Source organism: Pezoporus flaviventris, unplaced genomic scaffold (assembly GCF_033815535.1).
Source record: "Pezoporus flaviventris isolate CSIRO_AGI_PZ_B2104156 unplaced genomic scaffold, CSIRO_AGI_Pfla_v1 ptg000031l, whole genome shotgun sequence".
Lineage (NCBI taxonomy): Eukaryota > Metazoa > Chordata > Aves > Psittaciformes > Psittacidae > Pezoporus > Pezoporus flaviventris.
The window spans coordinates 19,866,198-19,887,097 of NW_026892579.1; the positions used below are offsets into that span (position 1 = coordinate 19,866,198).

At 40.5% G+C, this 20,900-nt stretch overlaps 2 protein-coding genes across 2 annotated transcripts in view; one reads left to right on the forward strand and one right to left on the reverse strand.

Annotated features, from left to right (window-relative positions):
- ME1 (malic enzyme 1) overlaps positions 1-15,511 on the forward strand; it is a 169,866-nt gene extending 154,355 nt beyond the window's left edge. Inside the window, exons 10-14 of the mRNA XM_061460391.1 lie at positions 1,846-1,951; positions 4,718-4,860; positions 6,643-6,816; positions 12,874-12,972; positions 15,161-15,511. Of these exons, the coding sequence (XP_061316375.1) occupies positions 1,846-1,951; positions 4,718-4,860; positions 6,643-6,816; positions 12,874-12,972; positions 15,161-15,313 (675 nt within the window). The 3' untranslated portion in view covers positions 15,314-15,511. The remainder of the gene's footprint in view (positions 1-1,845; positions 1,952-4,717; positions 4,861-6,642; positions 6,817-12,873; positions 12,973-15,160) is intronic.
- Positions 15,512-16,732: 1,221 nt separating this feature from the next.
- Positions 16,733-20,358, reverse strand: RWDD2A (RWD domain containing 2A). Its single transcript, XM_061460392.1, is given in 4 exon segments — positions 16,733-18,048; positions 18,051-18,147; positions 18,150-18,308; positions 20,144-20,358. Coding segments are annotated over 4 exon segments (873 nt in total). The 5' UTR covers positions 20,291-20,358; the 3' UTR covers positions 16,733-17,578.
- Positions 20,359-20,900: the final 542 nt, after the last annotated feature.

The following is a 20,900-nucleotide window of genomic DNA, read 5'->3' on the forward strand; positions in this document are numbered from 1 at the left end:
TGTGTAGACTGTGGGGACATCTGCTGGAGTGCTGGGAAACGGCAGCCTTCAAAATGCGTCTTGATGGTGGAATGACTCGAGCTTGAATATGCCAAAAATTGGTAATATTGTGGCATTCTCTCGAGGCTCAGAAATTCACATTTTACCCACATAGGAAACCAAGTTCCTGTATCACAGTATTTCCGTGCTAATTGCTCTAGGAGAACGCTTCAGACCTGCAAAAGCCCATTTGGACATAACCCTCTTAATAGAAAAACCTCTGTAATTTGGTCATATACGAAAATCTGTAGAAGAGAAGAAATCTCTGGAAATTCCATGTAATCATGGGTGAGGCAGGGTAAGTGGGCATCCTGTGAGGCAGACCAGCTCAGTCAGCCCCAACCACATAACAGCCTTCCGTAGCTTCCTGTAGTAAGTACCCTTGGGATAGAAACGCTTTTTTGCAGCTGGAAATGAAAAATGTCCTTCCCTCCTGTCTACCAGCTCTTGCAGTGGCTGTCCAAAGGACCAGCAGAAGAGCCATTTTTGTTAAAATTAAGCAAAAGTGCTATTAAGAAACTAATCCCACCTTGAATTCGATAGTACGCACAGCCCTAAACTGAGCTAAAATTGTCAAATTCAGAGACTTTGGTGGAATCATAGAATAAATTCTGTTCCAATATGTGAGTATAGTCTTAATTTAACTTGATAAATTTAAGGAAACTTTCATCTTATCGGTTGGAGAAGATGCAGCTGGGGAGATGATATATATCTGTTCTGGCTATTTGGTCGAAATTACATTTAGTGTTCCATCTTTCATGTGCACTTCCCTATATAGCTGTATAATCTGCTTCTTGCTGTCTGACTCTGTAGGATGTTTGCAGGGCTGGCACTGTCTGAAGAATGCCTTTGCAGTAATGTTTTCTGCAGGCATGATAATAAAATGAGGGGTGAGGGTATATGCATTTTAAACTCTTCAGCTGAAGTTTTCAGGTGCCTATGTACAGAGAGAAGTCCATGTAGTTAGATAACTAATACAATTTTCACAAATTCTATTCCCTTCTTGCCCTGCACTCCACATTACTTACACTGTTTGTCACACAGTCAATGTCAATGATATTCTATAGCCTTTTTTCCAGCATCTATCATATTCCACTTGGAAACCTTGTTGGGCATCGATAGGTGGAAATTGCCAGTGTAGATCAGGACAAAAGTTTTTTCACAGCTGTGTCAATTTTGTTAATGCAAAACCAGTGAACCAGACATCTGGATAGAATTTATTTTTATTCCATACCTAAGGATGAATAACTTAAATATGAAAAATGCGGAGCGCAGTATAGGCTCACCTATAGTCTATATGCTCCCCCCATATAGTCTCTGTGCTTTCAGACAAGACAAAAGCCAAAAAAAAATAGGAGAAACTTTTTGTTTTGCTGAGTTACAAATCCCCCTGCTCTGGTGCGTACATATTGTTTGCTATATAAATATATTTATACTTTATCATTAGTAGCTTTAAGCATTTGACCTAATGTTTTCACATAAAACAGCATTAAGAATGCTTGAAAGAAGAAATTAATTATGCTTTCATTTCACTGCTAATACAGTGGTGTTCTACAGCTGTTACTCATTCAAAGTAAAAATACTGAATTTAATTTACCTACTGGTTAGAGAAATACATTAGTTCTAAATTATCCTGAACGTGTTAGCTGTACGCAGTGTAACTTTGTCCAATATGGTACTTAGTGACAGAAGCAAAAGTAGAAATGAAAATAGGACATGTTAAACCAGATACTTTGTGAACTGTTTATCCCAGGTTATTAGGTTCCATTAAACTTATAATAACCATCTTATTTTTCCCTTGCTCAGGGGCGTGCCTTGCTAACATCTGAGAAACAGCATTTCGCCCATGAACATGATGAAATGAAAAATCTAGAAGATATTGTTAGAGATATAAAACCATCCGTGCTAATAGGTAATTCCTTTTACTTTAAAGCAATGACCTTCTTCTTTGTTGGGAAAAAATGGAGATGTGGCTTTGTCTGAAGACAAGATCAAGTTCCTCTGAACAGAGTTTACCTTTGTGTGTTTTTAGAAAACACTAGGTGCATAATGGACTCTATTAAGCAACTGAACAAATGGTAACTATCCAAGCATGTAACACTGCTTTCACTCCAAGCCATCCATTTTACAGGGAGAATAATCCAAGTTGGTTTAAACATCTGATGGAGACCCTTATCACGTTCCTAAATTACTTCTGTGTATAGTGTAATACAAATAACCTCAAACTTAGACTGAGAAAACTGAGCTAAGCACAGATAAAGCTGTGCAAATATGAGCATGCTGTATCCGAATCATTTCCCCTCATATTTAGGTCCTTAGCTGCCAGTCCTTCATGCAGACCAAACCACAGATTTTACAAAGACTTTTTCTTTAGTAAAAGCTTCAGGATTGTGATCTCAGTAAGGAATTGCTGGGCTCTCTGTAGGTTGGTTGTTATTTCAGTGACAGTTTCAGGAATGAACTGCAAGTACTCTGTGGAAGACTTGAAAATTAATCTGTCTGGCTAGTAAAACCATTCATCACAGGCTGGAAAATCTGAAATGCCACAGTGAAAATTATCCTACATTTTAAGAGCTGCCTTTTCGACTATGTCTAGACCACATGGTCCTTGTTCAGTAAAATCTGCTTTTCACAGTGATCATGAATGAGGTAAATGAAGCTTATCTTTTCGTATGCTACATAAATGTATGACTGGAAGACAAAGACCAAGTTATCTATAGAAATCATTTAAAAGAATGCTAGGCTGAAAAAGCTAGTGGAACAGAAGAACAGGTTGATCCATCTGTGATATTTTTCTAGATAAAGGTGTGTGGATACCTATGGAAGATTTGCTGTCATGAAATACAGATGTTACTGTGTATCATTTTTATATATATAAAACTATGCAGCACTCCCTCAAGGTAACTTTCTTCTATCCCTACTATATAATGAAGGCTGTTCATTATCCATTACAGAAACAGCATCTTAAATTAATATTGTTTTTTGTTTCATTTGGGTGACTTGTCATTCAGTATCTTCCCCTGGGCAGCAGGAATCATAGGGAAATATGTTAATGTCCTTCTCCCAATGTTTTACTTAACTCTGTTTTAGGGAATCCTCATACACATTTCATTGCCTGCAGTGGCTCAAGCAAAAGCCTCAGTTTAGCCTAAAGAAGTCATTAAACATTTGGCAAATGCAGACTTAGCCAGAAACTAAGGTGTATACCAGGCTCTTACACAAGTGGGTCAAAATGGTGACTGCCGTAACTGTTCATCAAACATAGAGTGGCCCAACTGGTCTAGTAGACCTTTTTTGCATCTAAGCATCCTTGTCCATTCACAGAAGGTGAATTGACAGAGAGCTCAGATTTGCAAAAATACGATGTGACAGATGATACGCTGCTTTCTACACAAGCAGTCGGAAAATATTCAGAGATACCTTAGAGGAATGTTAGTTCTGAAGCGTGTATGACCTCCTAGCCAGCTCTGCAAGCTCTGCAAGGCGAGGACCCCTTCTTCTCTCCTTAGGTACCTTCTTCTCTCCTTAGGCAGATACCAAGCTGCCCTTTTAAACTGGGCAATGCTGGGATGCTCATTTGAGCATGAGTGATGAGAGGTTTGAGTACAGACTCAAGAGAGACCCGAGCTCCAGTCACTTCTCTCTCAGCCTGGGTTTTAATCCATTCCAACTCCCCGACGAGAAGGAAAACCAGCTTTTTTCTGCTTTTGAAAGGGGGATGCTCTGTGGAAAGCTGAGCAGGGTGCCAGGCATCAGGGGCAAGAAAGAGGCTACCTTCTCTACAAGCCAGGTGAGAGGGGCCGCCCCCAAAATAACGATCCTTAGTTTTACTGCAAGGTCTGTTTATTTGTTTTCCACTGAAGGTGTGGGGAGCAAGGACCTGATCCTTGGATTCCCAACTCTTGTAGATTAGGCAGAAATGCAGGTGTACTTAGCATCTCAAAAATATCACACACCTCTTTTTGGTTGTGAAGCATCTAAGGTCCAAGACATGATACTGGCTACGTGTCCGCAATGCCGCAGAATCCAACTTAAGATGGTTTCATACTAGATGCTTTCATACTGCAAAACTGACAGTCCCTGTGAAAAGCATTTAGAAGTGTGGACTGTATGGAGAATAGAAAAGCATGTCCGGTGGGATGGAAACGGATGTATTAAAAGGGTTGTTGCTGACAGGTTAGACTCAAAACTGGGATTATTCATCAGCTGAGGCTGGAGATGACAAAATGTTCAGCTGTAGAAGGCAGAGACTTGACTCACCGCATCATAAAAAAATGAAATCTGACAGACTGGATTTTGGGAGAAACTGTCGAGTCTGTTGCATGAGACTATAGGAGCCAGAGCTGAACCTCTCTATTCCTTATTGAACTTACCTGCAGGTTGGGTGATACACTTCTAAGATATATAAAGGGCCTGAGAAAAAGTGAAGTGATAAATTCACCAGGCCGTACAGGGGTGAATAGGTTCTGCCTTACGTTAGGGATAATACTGAAGTTTCACTTCCACAAAATCTTTTATACAAAACTTTATTTTAACCACATGTTAGAAAACAGGTTGAACTCCATTTTAAAGAGGGAAGCCTGCAGTAAAAGGAGCTCTGTTCTTTTAAAAGTGACACGCATGTCTTACCTGAACTGATTTTATTTGTCTGTTTGTTCTGTCTGGTTTTCTTCTTTAGGAGTTGCTGCAATTGGTGGTGCTTTCACTAAGCAAATTCTTCAGGATATGGCTGCTTTAAATGAACGTCCTATTATTTTTGCTCTCAGCAACCCTACCAGCAAGGCAGAATGCACTGCTGAGCAGTGCTACAAATATACAGAGGTAACCAAAGATTAACATCTCTCCAGTGTACATAGTGAAAAGTAAAACTGAAATTAAAATGGGAGGAAGACAGAGGGTGGCATAGCAAGTACTAGTCACGTCTCTGTGTGTAGAGAAAATGAGTTAACGTGGTTTTCAGATGTTATCAAGACAATTTCACTGAAGTCAATACATGCTTGCACCCTTGTAAAAACATTTGATAGCTTTTATTGGTGTCAGGCAAGACTTAAAATCTTTATTATAACTCAAACATCAGTAACTGTCAGTCATTAAAGCCTTACGCCTGTTTTTGAGCTGCCCCACTTTGTGTAATATATACACACAGTGGCATGGTTTTAATTTGACATTTTATAAATACTCTTTAGAGTAAGAAAATACTTCAATACATGAAATAGAATCTTTAAAAGAATTCTTTATTAAGAACTGGGGTAATTGACTCCTCCTCACAAAGATTTCTATTATGGAAACACAGGTGAAAATGAAGAGAATTGCACTCATTTATTATTGTATTCAGTCTAGAATTTGAAATGTATGAGTACTTGACTGTATGTGTTTCACAGTGGATTGTGTTTGGATTTCTTGTCAAATACAGGGCAGTTTGAATGACAGTTTCACAGTGTTTAAACGACAGATTTAGCATGCTCATTGCCCACTGCACACAATTACAGCACGATGCAAGAGCCAGGGAAGCAGCCTACATGGAGGGTTGGTTACAGTGTGTAACATCTGGTAGGCAGAGTAGAAGACACACTGAAGTATTTGATCTGTCACCAAAACGTATAATAAGCTGGCCATGATAATACCGTATGACACCAAACCAAACAGAATATTCTTCTGAAGAGATGAATAGCAACAGTGGCATATTTTAAAATGCACATTTCCAGTTCTCTGAAATAGACATAGATATTTCTGATACAAAGCACCTCTGAAGTATTTAACAGTGACATTTAGCACTTCAGCAGTGCTAGCATAAATAAAGGCTGGCTGTTCTTCCCCACCTAAATTCACAGGGGCCTTTGGGCTGTGGGCATAGAGCCTGCACAATGTTATTCCTCTCAGTCCAAACCTGCATTGCCTGCTGTAGAAATTACTTCTCTCTCTATGTAGCAGGAGTGATCTGGGGAGAATCAGTAGTGCTGTAGGTGAGTCACCTCTGAGGTGCCTCTTCTGCCGTCCTTGAACAGCCCTTGATGGTTCCAGCATGTGCTCCCATAAGGGTGTTCCTTACTCCAGGGGAACAGTGAGATTCCATCTCCCTGAGAGTCCATCTCTTAGTGCTCTGATGGTATCACAACTCTGATCATGCATACTGCTGAATGACACCAGACCTAATATTCCTCTTAGCTATTAAGCCACTGTTGCTGCTTCTGGGCCACCCCACACCCGTTGTTACCATGACAGTATTGTCCGCTTTGAGTTTTACAGTTCCACGTGCATACCTTCTTCCCACATACCCTTCTTCAGGTGTAGGTGCACAGAGTGCACAATGAGGGCGAGCTTTCAGTTTCTCCTCTTCTGAACTGTACAGATATCTCTTACCCGAATAAGGCAGTCATTACTCTTTGACATCAGATAGTCACAGAGAATCACCACTGATCTCTAGGATCAGCATCCTGATGTTTTTGAAACATAGTCAAATAGCTCTTAACACCTTCTTGGAAGAGACACAAAATAGATGCAACCCAGCTTCCAAGGTGATAAATATTTAAAACGATGTGTGAAATATTTCAACAGTATCCTCTTAACTAACGTGCTTTCTTCCGCTTTCTTGTTCCAACTTAGGGCCGGGGTATTTTTGCCAGTGGAAGTCCTTTTGATCCTGTCACTCTTCCAAATGGAAAAACTCTCTATCCTGGACAGGGTAACAATTCCTATGTGTTCCCAGGAGTTGCCCTTGGTGTCATTTCGTGTGGACTGAGACATATTAGTGAGGACGTGTTCCTCACAACTGCTGAGGTACTGTTAAAAATTACTTAAATTCCTTAATTTAGTAACTTGGTAAGAATGAGCAATTAAACAGAAAACGCTAAGCATTATCTTCAAAATTGCTAAAATAGTGTTTCCTGTGTAAGGTCTTTATTTACAAGGTGTATTGGCTTTTATAAATCCTGTTTGAAGAAGTTACTTTAAAAAAAGTGAATGTGTGTTCCAAAGATCAGCTGACATAAACCACACCTCCTGTTGGCAAGGGAAAAAGAGAAAAACCAGTACTGTATTACCATAGGTGAATGCACATATGTTTGCGTACACACGCACATAGGTTTGATTTTTAGATTGAAAGGAATTCTGGTTTGATGTTGGCAGCTTTGGGGTGACTTGTGGGTGTGTTTTGCTTGCAAAAATAGACTGAATTTCTTTTAGCTTTCTGCTGTTTTTAAATAGAGCTGTTGGGGTCATCTTTTGTGGACCTCCCTTGTCAACAGCTGGTGGAAGTGTTTCATTGCCTTGTGGCTCCTTCACCACAGTTTTACACAATCGCCACATTATTCTTGCCATTTTCTTTTCTATCCTTTTCTGCATTAGTTATTTTCTTTCTTCAAGCAACTTTATGACATTCTGCCATTACCCAACATGTGACCTCTCCTCCTTTATCTCCACTCAGTGGGCAAGAGATGAAAAGAGAGCAAATACTGTCTCTTCTGGGAGTTATTCACCACCTACTTCCAGTGAATGTTCAAAATCTAACATCTTACATTATGATATCATAAGTGCATAGGATTATATTATATATATTTATTAATTTAGAATCCCTTATTCAAACAAACTCGATTACGAGCAGTGGTTTAAATCAAACACTTTAGGTTTTTATTTTTTTACCAAAAAAAATATCCCCCCAAACAATAAGTTAATCTGTCTGTAGCTGTTTCTCACTTAACAAAATTGTAACTTTCTTAGATTTTCTGGGTCCAGCATCTTTTTCCTCATCTGCTATAGTGTCATTACACCCTTACCGCTCTTGCTTCTCACCTTTCCCTTCTCCTTCTCTTCCTGCTCTGGCCTTGAGTTCCTGCCTCCTTCATTGCCTCTGTTGGTTCTGCTTTTGGCTGGCACCAAGATCAATATAATGAGCCTTGCAAGACTCAGCTTCCTTCTGTCCACAGTGATGGGGGCTATCCTTGCCGAAGTTCCTGGCTGCTCAGCTCCCAGGAATATGTCCCCAAGCTCAGCCTTCTCAGAGAGAGCTCAGGTTCAGAGACTAGAAGTGCATGAAGATCTCTGACTGTGTCCAGACAAAGTCATTAAAAGCTTGATGCTTTTGGGGGTTTTCTTAAGGGTATTGAAATAAGGAAGAAGTCTAGCCTCAGTTTACCAAATTAACTCTAATTGACCTAGATTCAATTCAGTGGTAATTTCCTTCTGTAGGAGAGAAAACTGCACTGATTAGCAGCAAGTGAGAGAATGCCTAACTCAGCTCTTGCAGCTTCTGTAAGGGGCATTGCATTCCAATTCTTGCTCCTTCTGTCCTCTTCATGGATTACAGGAAGAAAATGGTCCTTTACTATCACTCAGAGGCAACTGATAGGCAGTGTGATCCTCTGACTGGCAGTATGTCATAGGAAGCTTTTATAAACAGCAGGCCCTGCATGCTGTCCTTGCTGGATTTTTGAAAGCTTTCTTTAAGGTCCAGACTATGGCATCTTTAAAGCAGTTTGCCAGCAGCTTGCCCTTTATAAGAAAGAGATTCACAGTTGCCATCTTTAAAATTAGTAAAAAGCCCAGACTGTCTCCACTGGCTTTAACCATCCTAGGAGGGCAATGATCCATCTTGTACGTTTTTGGGTAATTATATCCTCCCTTTAAATCCTCCCCTGTAATTTCAGTTGGATACAGTGATCCTCGCTTGCTGGTCTAAAGTGCTGTGTTAAACAGTTGTCTTATTTCGTTCTAGGAGTTGCTTCATTTTGGTTTGAGTGAAATGGTTCCTATATATAGAGTGCTTATGGATGAAAGGTGGCATATGTGTGGATTCAACTGCATTTCAAGTGGCAGTCTACTCAGAAAAAAATCTGTCCAGAACAAAGAAATTTAACTGAACAGAGACATGTAACAGGGAAGTAAAATAGTATCAGAAACTGCAAGGAAGCTTTAAAATTCTCTCTTGAGGTAGAGGTTCTTGCCTGACTTCTTTTTTTTGGTAAAGGTTTTGCTACACAATTGACTTCCTCTAGTAAAATCCCTAGAAATTTTGACCTGTGAAAATGTTGGTGGGTTTTTTTTGCATAGAAGGTCTCTGCTGGTGGCAAGATCAGTGGATGGCTACTGGCCTCACAGCTGGAGCTAAGAGCATTCACATTTGGTCTCCTTACTTTGTGCGAGGCAGTGTGCGAGAGGGACAGGCGGCTACTGAGCAAGGCAACCACGGATGGATTTCAGAGAAGCCTTTGCTAGAAGATGTGTCGGGGTGTGAAGGCTGGGAGGGCTGTGTAGGCCCTCAGCTGAAATTACAGTACGTAGCAAAAGCAGAAGTGCTTTTTGTTAGGTTTTCTTGGCTTTTTTAATGGAAGGATAAAATCAAAATAGCTTAATGTGGGTTTTAGAAGAGTGGTTTGTATTCTCCGTTTGAGATGGAAGCACCCAAGATGGTGCAAAATTGAAAGCACCAAAACCGTTCATTTTAGACAGAGAGACCTTCTCAGATTGTAGCAGTAGTTTACCTGAAAAAAGCAGTTATAAAAAAGAAGCATCCCAGGCTGCACGCCTGCACCTCCTGTCTTCTTGCTTTGCCACCTCTCCAATTAAATCCAATAAATGTCACAAACAGCTTATTGTAATTACAACAAATTCTACTTGCAGTGTTCTTTTCTTTCTGCCAAGTAAAATAGGATGTAACTTTGATTTTAGACAATAAATATAAGGTGCTGAGAGCTGTAATAACTCTTAATTTTAGGCAATTACTCTGTGATGACAAGGGACATTACCTGTTATTCTAAGTTCTACCAAACACAACAAAGGGACAGAGAATTATGAACTAATGAAATATTCTTGGCATGTATGACCTACAGTTAAGTTACTCCAGAAATAATCCTGTTAAATCCTTTCATTATAGAGAATTTGTCCTCCAAAACCCAAGAAGCCCCACTTGCTTTATGCCATTTGTTGTCTTGATTGCTTTTCATTGAAGTTCTGCAATAAGGCTTAGCTAATTTCTGTATTAAAAACTTGAATTAACTAAAATTTAAAACATGAAAATAGCCAGATAGCCCTACTGGGTTGCATGTAAGGGTGGGTTCTGCTTGGTGTCTTCCTGTGAAAGGAAGCAGTAGCAGAAGCTGAGGAAAAATACAGAAGGGAAGATACAGAATGATCCTTTTGTTGAAATGGCGTCTCAGCTTCTGGCAGCCAGTTCTATATGGCCTTTCTGCACTGGAAATTTTATCCCTGTATGGATTATCTTTCATAAACGAGCCTGGTGGCTTTTTAAACATGTTTATACATTTGAACATCATTTGGCAGTTAGTGTCACAGTCTAATTATGAGTTGTGTGGAAAAAGAAACTCTCATAATTTTCTGCTCTCTGATGAGTTGAGTTCCCTATAGTGCCATGAGAAACATTCATCTTTGATTGTCTGATGTATTTTCTTTCAATAGTCTCTTCTTTTTTTCCTCCCAAGACTCGTTTATAATTTTGTTTGTTTCCTTGTAAAACAAAAATAACCTTTTGATCATACCCCTCTTGATTCTGTCCCATTCTTATTTGAAGCAGGAGGAGCAAAAATGCACACTGTTCAAGCAGTAGCACATTGAGGATTTATACATTGGTGTAATTACATTTTCTGTGTCACCTCTTATTTTCTTAATAACTCCCAGTGTTAATTCATCATTCTGTCCCCTGCCACTGAACTGGTGTTCTGGAGGAGCATTTTTGAGAGAACACATGAGGAAAGTGTCATTTGCTTTGAAAATGCTTGTTTCTGTGGTTTTGCTTAGTTTCTAAGGCTGTTACAGGAGTCTCTCAGAAGGAATAGCCTGGCATCTAAATAGATAAGCTTGCTATCTCTCCTACTTCCAGCAGCACTCAAATGTTTTGTGGCTTGCTTTCCATCAACCCCATCACACAACAGAAGTACTCTACTCCTGACCTTTTTTTTCAGCACATCACACTAACAGCAACTTGCTGTTGATTTCTTCAGATTTCATCTTTCCTGCTGAGCCCCATTGAACTGCTGACAGCAGAAACCTCATGTTGTAAGCTCCTCATTACACATTCAGGTGCACATCTTGTTTTACCAGAGGGCTGCCGATCAATTTTAACTAACCTAGTTGCTATTGTGGAAAGCACAACCTACAATTTACGTTGTCTTAGCTCCCCCTAGTGTGGTTTTATCTCTGCTGCATTTCTCAGTATTGGATTAAAATGTAAATAAGTAATTTTCCTTTACTTGTTATACTCAACAAGAGGATGAACTCTTGTTGCTCTTGTTACCATTTGCACTCTGAATGGAAAAACTTATTATGCCTACCAGCATGCTGAGTACATTGCAGAAGAGAACTTTGCTGTTTTTTCTTTGAACCTGGAGTTACTATAGCATTTGCTATTTAATTCAAACTATTTACCTACTTCTGTCAGAAAGGCTGAATTGATGATAGCCAGGCATCTCTTCTGACACAGGCCTACCATTTAGCAAGCAACATACACAAGGTCCTCTTTCCCACATACAACGGGAACTGTAGGAAGCAGTTTGTGCTCTGTTACTAGTGTCTTCCTAGGACGTTCTCTCAAAAGTGCATTTCTTGCTTTCTCTCTGGCCCATGTTAGCAGCTTCATTTCACAGTGTCTCCTGGACTTCCCTGTGTTTTCAGAACCTCTTGATGGGTCATACATGACAACACCAGATGCTATCCAGACCAGTTTTCCTTCCATCCACAGAGTACCCTTTGCAGGTCACATCACACAGTAGTATCCTTGCGCTCCTGGATCAGTCAGTGATTTGGTTCTAATATTTTATTATCTAAGTTTTATTTCCACAAAAGTATATAATTTCTACTGATGAGAACACAAAGGGTGCCTCTATGTCACTCTTCTGTTTTGCATCAGAATGGTCTCCTGGAGCACATCTCCCTGGTGTCCCTATAGACTCTACCTGTGTGCACGGTGTGGCATGGTACTGGGCGGAGAGGGGCACTGGTTTCCTTTTGGATTAAACTAAATGGAAGGACACACTCCAGGAGCAAGCCCAATGTACTAAATGTCAATGGAAACCGCTTATAAACTGTAACAGCTTTAAGTATGAGCTTGCACTGTACAAAGAACTTCCTTTCCTTGTGACTGTTACGTGTTCCCAGCTGTTCAAAGAGCAAGTGACATCCCCTCCCCAGAGTCACTCCTTTCTGTCCCAAAGCAAGGTAGAGAAATTTGAATTCTGCTGATACAAATCTCTCCTAATGTTTTTTACTAGTTTGAGAATTGTAGCAGAGGATAGGATGTTAGTGGAGGCAGCCATTAAAAACTGCATGCAGTCAGACCATTTTTAATGTATTGATTTTGTGCTTAGTTTGCTTAGAAGATATTTAGATTTGGTTCTAACTAGCTGTTCCCTAGAAGGTACAAATATGGGCACTTAAGATATTGAACCTTCAAGTCCACAAATGAGATTACAAGGTAGAAGACAGGTTAGCTAACTGGCATCAGCTGAATCCCAATCTGGATCACTTGAAAGGCTATTTGCTATTTCACATCTCCAAATGACAAACAGATTTTAGCTAATGATAGCATAACTATCATTAGACCCAAAGGCAGCCCCAAGACCCTTCACTTCTTAAAACGGATGTGTTGGATTTGAATAAGTCTTACTGTCTGAGTGAGAAAAGCGCGTAACTCCCTAAATTTCTAGCTCTTGTGTAGCTACTCCTATTGATAAGGCTGGTTGTAAACCACACTGCCTAGGTGGATTAAGCAGTATCTGTGTGATTTGAGAAAGCAAAACCATTTCTTTGCCTAAGACTAGATCACTGTCTTGTAGAGGCAGAGCTGCATCTGCATTTCAAGTTAAACATGTCTGCTTTTTTTTCTAGGTAATAGCTCAGCAAGTTTCGGATGAGAATTTACAGGAGGGTCGTCTGTACCCTCCGTTAGTCACTATTCAGCAAGTATCGCTGAAAATTGCTGTAAGGGTAAGTCATTTATTTCAGTCTGTTGTGGCTTCTCTTCTCCCACACTCTCTACGTCATTTAGCATTTGATTTGATCAGCTAACACACCTCCACACAAGTTGAAGTTGGTTCACGTCAATCAGTCTTGGACAAGTAGCAGTTTCAAAATTGAATTTAAATTCATAAACGTAAATGTAACTCAAGTACAAGAAGGAAGGATATGGAACTATAGTAAGTGTTTATGTCTGAGGAGCCCAAACTGAGCCATGCACCAGTTATGAGTGGGTCCTCAGGCTTACAGTTGTGTGAGGTGCACAGCTAAGGGTGTTGGCCCTTTGCGGTGATCAGTTGCCTGTCAAAATGTCACCCTGTGTCCAGGGACTACTCCCTTTTTATCCCGTTCTTACTCTGGCCTACCAAAATAACTAACTCCAAGGGATGCTTTTTGTTTATGGCTCAGATTGGGCCAGCAGTTGTTCATTTGGTTGTTTTTTACTGGTAAATATTGAGCTGATACAGGTGGATTTTCAGTAACCGACTTAAACCCACAGAGAGAAGAGGAAGTTTTCAAATAATGTCTTTATCCCAGTTCCTCCCTTGTTCTGTTCTTTAGGAAGGGGTTTGTTTTTTTTTTCAGCATTTTAGGAGGTTATTTTGCTACTCTTCCATGACCTTGTTTTCTCAATTACTGTTTTCTCTCTTGGTCACCATGCTGTGAATAATTCCACTTACTGCATATTCTTTGGAAAGAACAACGAGGAGCCCTCATGTGTGAAACAGTTCCCCTAGCTTCACTCATTCGGTGTATTTAACAAAAATCCTTCTCACAGTTCACATCATCTTAGGCAAATAATAACTGTTCTGTAGGTGTCAAAACGTTACCTGGATTCCTCAGGCAAAATCAAACTGCTGGTGTGTTTGGCAGAAACACAGCGACAGAAATTCCTCCTCTGCTTGTGCATGTTACAGCAAATACAAGAAAGGAAAATGTTACCAAACAATTCTGTCTCCCTGATCTTTGTTGAAACTTTATTCTTGCAAGTACCTACTCTGGCTCATACAGCCCAGGAGGTTTAGCAATGGCCTCTGCCTCTTCCAGGGGAGGAATACTCTCTCCATTTTTTTGAATACCAAACATGGGGTGTAAATTCAGAGTGTATTCAGCTACAATAATTATGTGCACAGACCTGAACTCTTACATCAACACCCAAAGTGCTGCTCAGTCAGATCAGGTTGAGCTTCAGATTAATCCTAGAAGGGAAGTCTAAATACTGTAACTTGAGGTCTTAGCTTCTCACCAAGCCAAAACATTTATGTTTTAAAGAGAGAGCTAGGGCAAGCAGGACGGAGACCATCTTCCTTTTATTCAAAGTAGGAGCATTTGTCTGATTGCGAAATACAGTTTGAAGCTGATCTTTCCAAAGAGTGCTGCTGCATAAAAGCAGTCTTTCAAACTTCCTTGGTTTCATTGCTGAATGTCCAGTCTCAAGATAGACATTTCTCTAGTAAGTGTTCTACGGACGTGAGAGGCTACCTAGATGTGTTGAGTGGGCTCCAACTCCTTCTAAACTTCACTTTTGCTACAGCTATACTTGTGATGCACAATTGAATTCACTTAGGTATGGTCTGGGGGAGGAAAAAGCAAGCAAATACTTGTATTTCCCCCAAACATCTTAGAACTGAACATACACATTTTATAGGACTAATTTTTTCTCCTGAGTTTACGTTTAAGAAATATATTATCAAACTGTGGCGAATAATAAACTTCTTTGATATGCAGGGAGTGTGGAGGCTTGGAACAAACTTTTCTTACGGTGCTTTGGAGAAGATGGTAAACCACAGTAACCTGATGATGAAAACATATAAATTGTATCTCAGTGCTTGGTGTTTGTGGAATGTATTATCCACTGCTGCACAACAAAAGCCAATATATTACTGGATGAGGAAGAGTGCTGTACTTGTAACAGCAATGACACCTAATCTGTTCAAAAGTAGCATGTGTCAGATTCACTTAAATGCAAACATCGTCTTTTCCCAGTCTTTCTCACTGTATACTAGCCTAGATTCAGTGTGAATACAGGAGACTGTCAGCACCAGGGAAGATGAAATCTTACCTTGATTTTGAACTAATTCCAACTTTTAAATCCTATTAAAAGTACTCAAATAGTTTATAAATCAGCACTAATTATGATTTTAATGCATCTTTCTAGATCGCAGAAGAAGCCTACAGGAATAAAACTGCTTCCACCTATCCCCAGCCCAAGGACCTAGAAGCCTTCATCCGCTCTCAGGTTTACAGTACCGATTACAACAGCTTTTTGGCCGACTCCTACACCTGGCCTGCAGAAGCCATGAAACTGTAAATATTGAATGAAGAATGAACAAACTAGCAGCAGCTAGAAAGCACTACACTATCCAGAACATCCCTGCCTAGGAAGCCTAAGAATAGCTAATTTTTTAAGATGCAGAAAACTTTTTCTAAATTGTAATATTCAGTTAGAAACTCAGATCAAGAAACCGTAACTGCACATCAGAAAATAAAAGTTAATCTGTGAAATGTATTTGTGATGTTTGGTCATTTTGTTATTTTAGTTGAGATATCCTACACTGTGTTTTGAGAGATTTTTCTTGTTACCGAAATAAGTGGTTGTATCCTGAAAGTTTTATCACAGATGTCAGTAAGAACTCCAAACTGTCTGACGATCCTCCTGCACAGACTTTCTGACCTATGACAGAGTTGCCTTTCTCATTTCCTTCTGGTTGAAATCTCATTGATAGGGCCTGTTTCTAAACCATCTTGTTTTGCTACTTTAAAGGAAAAAGTTTATAATTGGCAACTTCCCAATAGGACTGGATGCAAATTGGCTTATTATTTTTGAGTCCTGGTCATGTGGAATCTGCACTCATGCATCAGTGTTCTAAAAAAAAAAACCCCAAACTCTGAGGAATTATTGCTTGTTACAGAATTACCACTCCAAGACAAATGTAGTGTGCTCTTGGGACAGTTCTGGAAACAAAGTGTACCTGAATTCTTTTCCTGCTATCATGCTAGAGATTATTTCTACAAAATTAACTTCATCTGTCCATCTCCTGAGCTCTGCCACAGCTCAGCCGGCAGGTCCTCAGTTCCAAAGAGGAGGGGCACCTTCTCCCACACTGCAAAATGCCTGATTGGAAATATTTTTTCGGTACTGTGCTTTTGGCCAAAGTTATGATCATACGAACAAGGTACTCACCACAGTGAAGGAATGTAGGTTAATCTTCATTCTGAGCAACCAGAAATACTGCCTTCCTCTGTATTTTGATCTATGGCTATTATGAGAGAAGTACTAAAACACTTCCTTGTATTTTAGTTGAAATAAAATACTATCTGGTATTTTTGTAGTCGTCAGCTGGGTGTAATGAAACAGTCTTTAAATAGCTGCTGTCAAAACAGGCTGATTGTTGGAGTCAAACAGCCAAAGTTCTAGAGCTCAACAGTAAGTCTGCTTTTATTGATTGGCACCAATGTCCACAGTATGGTGCTCAAAGACGAAGTGGAAAGCAGTAAACTAGTGATCCTGTAAGGCCCATTCTTCTTCCACATATTATATTGATGATCTTTAAACATGATAATCTATTATGAATTGGAAGACTGAATTGCAACTCACTACCTAAATACACACACTCAACATGCTATCCCTCAGGAAAGCGTTGCCTAACGAGCTGTTAATATCATTTCCTGTTAAAAGCTGCTGGAAAATTTTCTCTCAGTACTAATTTCACAGAGAAAAGATGGGTAAAATTACATGTATTTTTATTTAATATATAAAATATATATAGGGCTTTCATTTTTCCGTATTTTACATGTATTTCCTTATGTAACATAGAGAAAAAACAGAGGAAACACTAAGTTTTGTCTCATTTTACACATTTTCTTTTCAAAGGTGCTTGACCTAATAATGTAAATATAAAATGCCATGAGTTGGGCAGCTGAAAAACTACTATTAACGTAACCAGACCGTGTAATGAGATGATAGGAAGAGGACTGCAACAATGCTGGTATTGGCAATATAACTACATAGGTACTACCTAAAGTGTACAAGGAATGGGGTGACATGGGCTTCTTCCTCCTTCCCCCCACCCTTTATTTAAAAAGTAAAACTTGTTCCCGTGCTTGGACATAAGCCTTTGCATTTCATGGATTAGCTGAATGAAGTGAGAGCAGATGCTTTGTGAAGCAGCAAAAGACACTAACCCATGAATGCAGCAGTGAGATTTCCTTGAGCTGTGTGTGCTTTTATATTGGCAACCACGCTCAGCTGTGACTGCAGGCACTTTGGTATCCCACAACTGTATGCAGAAGTTAACTACAGGTCTGCACTGCAACTTAATAACACACAGCAGATATGACAAGACAGCAGCGTGTAAATTAAGGATACAGTGTGGAATGTTTATCACCTTGCAAGCACTTTGGGGTATGGCTCATAGTGACAAATGCCAATTCTAGGGTCACAGAAAATAAGCAAACACCTCTCAGAGATACGGGGCAAATCTGAAGAGAAGCTAAAATGAACTATTTGACTATTCTTTTTGTATGTTAAACTGTTTCCCTTTTCACGGTAGCTGTAAGGCACAGTATTTCAATGTTAGAGTAATCTTTTGCTGTCCAAAATTAGAATTCCTTCCAAAGTTTCTCTTGTCTGAAAGTTTGCCTTCAACATCACATCAAATAAGATGTGAAAAATGTGTCCACTTTGATGCTGTTTCAGGAATTCTAGGATCTGGCCAAGATCTATGTGGTAGTCATTCCTCAGGACATAATCACCATGTGCCTGAAACTGCAGGTCTTCGAAAGCACGAAAGAGCCGAAGATCGTTGATGCTTCCCTCTGTTTCTGTGTTCTCCACATGCTTGCATGAAATATGCTTCCAGTTGGGATACCTAATAACCCGCCAGAACTCTTTACAGTGTTCTCACAGTCCCTCCACACAGATGACACCAGGTTTCCCTGTCAGGCAGAAGCCAGTCAGATTTAATTTCTTTGCACAGTCAAAAATCTTTTTCCTCAGTTCCTGCCTATATATATGATGGCTGTAGATCCACATAGACACAACTTTTCTTTAACTGCCACTTTTTCTGAGGCACTTTTAGAAGAGATCTTGCTGTTTTCCCAGTAAGGCAGGCTGTTGTCTTTCAGCCACTGCACAGCTTCACATATACACACAGCTCACCTGAATCCAAAGAGCTCATGTGAGAAGCGAGATGAGTGTTGATTTCCAGCTGTTGCTGTCTGTGCAGCGCATCTGATCTTGTGAAAAGCTGAGGAGCTACATGGGGGTACGTACAAGGCAGCAGTACCTGCAGTTCCACTTTTCCCTTAAAAACCAGAACACACGCACAAAAGGAAAATTAATTCTGCAGCTACTGAAAGCCCTGTTAGATTCTTTGTCCCTGTCAAAAGCAGGTTACAAGGAAATGTAATTAAGATTGCAGTATCCTTATGACTGGAATTATTTCCACTTTCCTTCTGTCCCCATAATGTATTTTTTGTCTGCTCCTTTTATTGCACCATGCTGTGACTTTCCCAATGTACCTAATGATATCAAGGCTGCTCTCTTCTGCTGTTTAGAGGTACTGCTAGAAAGAAGGCACACACTTACCTTCTAGGGATATTTCTAGTGCATGTACTCAGGATGTGCTCGGTGCTGCTACAGCAATAAACGACAAGTCTGTCAGTCAAGGGGCAAGTGGCTTCTGAGAACCTTGTCCCTTACCAAATGCACAGCTGCCCAACAAACTCAGACAACTCCCGGGATCTACACCAGGAAAACAAGGCCAAGAGTTATATGGGAGAGTGTTTATGATTAGAGGCACATGGCAAGGGGCTTGGAATTAGATGAGCTTTAAAATCCTTTCCAACCCAAACCATTCTATGATTCCATGTATTATTACCATTATTTTAAGCAAGTATTCATCCTAACAGAGGAAGCATTCTCAGGATTATAGGGGATAAGAAGATCTACATGCATTTTAGGCCAGGGAAACCTCTAGATTGGGTAAAATAATCTCCTACAAACCCTGGGCTGTTGAATTTCTCTTGATATTCCTACAGTGCCTTAAAATGGAGCACCTCAGTTCTTTGGCAACCAAGCCCTGCCTCTAGGTCAAGAGCAGGAGAGGATTTACAAGTCCTCAGTGCTTGGGGCACCTGTGTACTACCATTAGGGGACCTTCACTACAGTATACATCATATGATTAGTCCTGCAGAGAGAGAAGTGAATCATGGAATGACCAATTACCTTTCCAAGTTCCTTGACAACCTGCCATGGAAAAAAATTTCTTCCTGCACAAGCCCTCCCTGCACAGTTTATAAAACCTCTCTCTGAAGGCCAGTAAAAGGGTGTGTTTTCAAGAGACCTAAGCTTGTACTTCAGTTTCCAAATAATCATGAGGTTGCGTCATTACCCAGTAAATTGTTCTAATGTTTAGTTGTCCTTACTCTGAGAAAAATGGCTTCTAGATTGTGTTTGTTTCTTCTCAATTTCCAGTTACTGCAGCATTATGCACTCAGACTTAAGTTCTCTACGCAAGTATTTGCATCACTTCATTGTCATATATGACCTTTTCTTGAAGCAGATAAATTACTGGAACTCCTTTATGCAGTAAGTTTTGTTTCCCTATTCATAGGCTGGCTTTGTTTGAGTGTGTGAATCTTCTTAATAGTATTCTGCCATTTGGGGCTATTTTTAACTTTACCATATTTCAGATACAGATCAGTGAATTTCGGTACACTTGGCAAGGGGTCAAAGAGAGAACTACTGGGCAGCTTTCCTAGGATAATATAAAGTCCAACATACGTATTCCTACAGGGGCAGCATTGCCTTTGTAACACACAATTCTTTGTAAACCAGTAAACCAACAACCCTGATATAAGCACAACCCTAGTTAAATGCTTGTGAATGCTGCGCATACCACTGGTGCTGGTTGTCTATTCCTATCTGTGATTCTATCAGCCTTTCTTGCTCAAAGGAAGTTCGGACTCAAATAAATGATAAAAAACAATACTTTTTTTTTTTTGTTACTCCTGACTTCTGAAGCAACAAACAGAAATTAGGTGGCGCTTTTTTTTTTTTAGGGCAGAGTTTAAGTAAGTATGTGCACAAGGAGTGAAAATCCAACACACATGGACACATACACATGGAATTTCTCACCTTTGCCTCTCCTACATCAATAGCGACTGAATATTCGAGCTGCGGGGGCAGAACTTCATCAGTGTTTCTCAGGTAGCGCTGCACGCTGGGGACAGCGTCCTCATTGGGATTTACTTCCCCTTTTTTGGGAAACATTGAAAGGAGCATTTCCAGTTCTATCAGCTTGAGTTCCAGACAACTCTTACTGTGACAGCCATTACGCTGCTCTCCACACACACCTGGAACAAGAGGGATTTAACACACAGTTAAGTTCAGCACCACACCACGCAACCCAACAAGCCGGCCTTTGCTGGTCAACCCCGTCACTTAAGGACAGAGGACGGTTAAATAGCTAAAAAGTGCTTAGAGTTAGTCCCTTACAGGCATGTTCCACAACCAAGATGGAGATGCCTCACCTACGCCGCGCGTTTCAACACGCCACGGTACAGCACAGCCGCTACCGGGAGCAGAAGCGAGAGAAGGGAAGCGAAGGGAAGCAGGCTCCTCCTGCTGCCGCCTTCCTGGTGGCAGACGCTGAGGGGACGAAGTGCCATAAACCTTTCAGCTTGGTGCCGCCACCTCAGCGCCACAGACGCGGCGCGCATGCGCAGTCAGCGGAGAGGGGCCGGTCCTGCCCCGACGAGGCCCGGTGTCACGGGGAGTTTTGATCTGTTAAAGACGAAAACGCCCAGTCCTGACGTTAACGGCGGGTTTGCAGTTAACGTTTACAGCTCTCCGGAACGGCTGTACCGGGGAACGCGGGAACCTGACAACACGC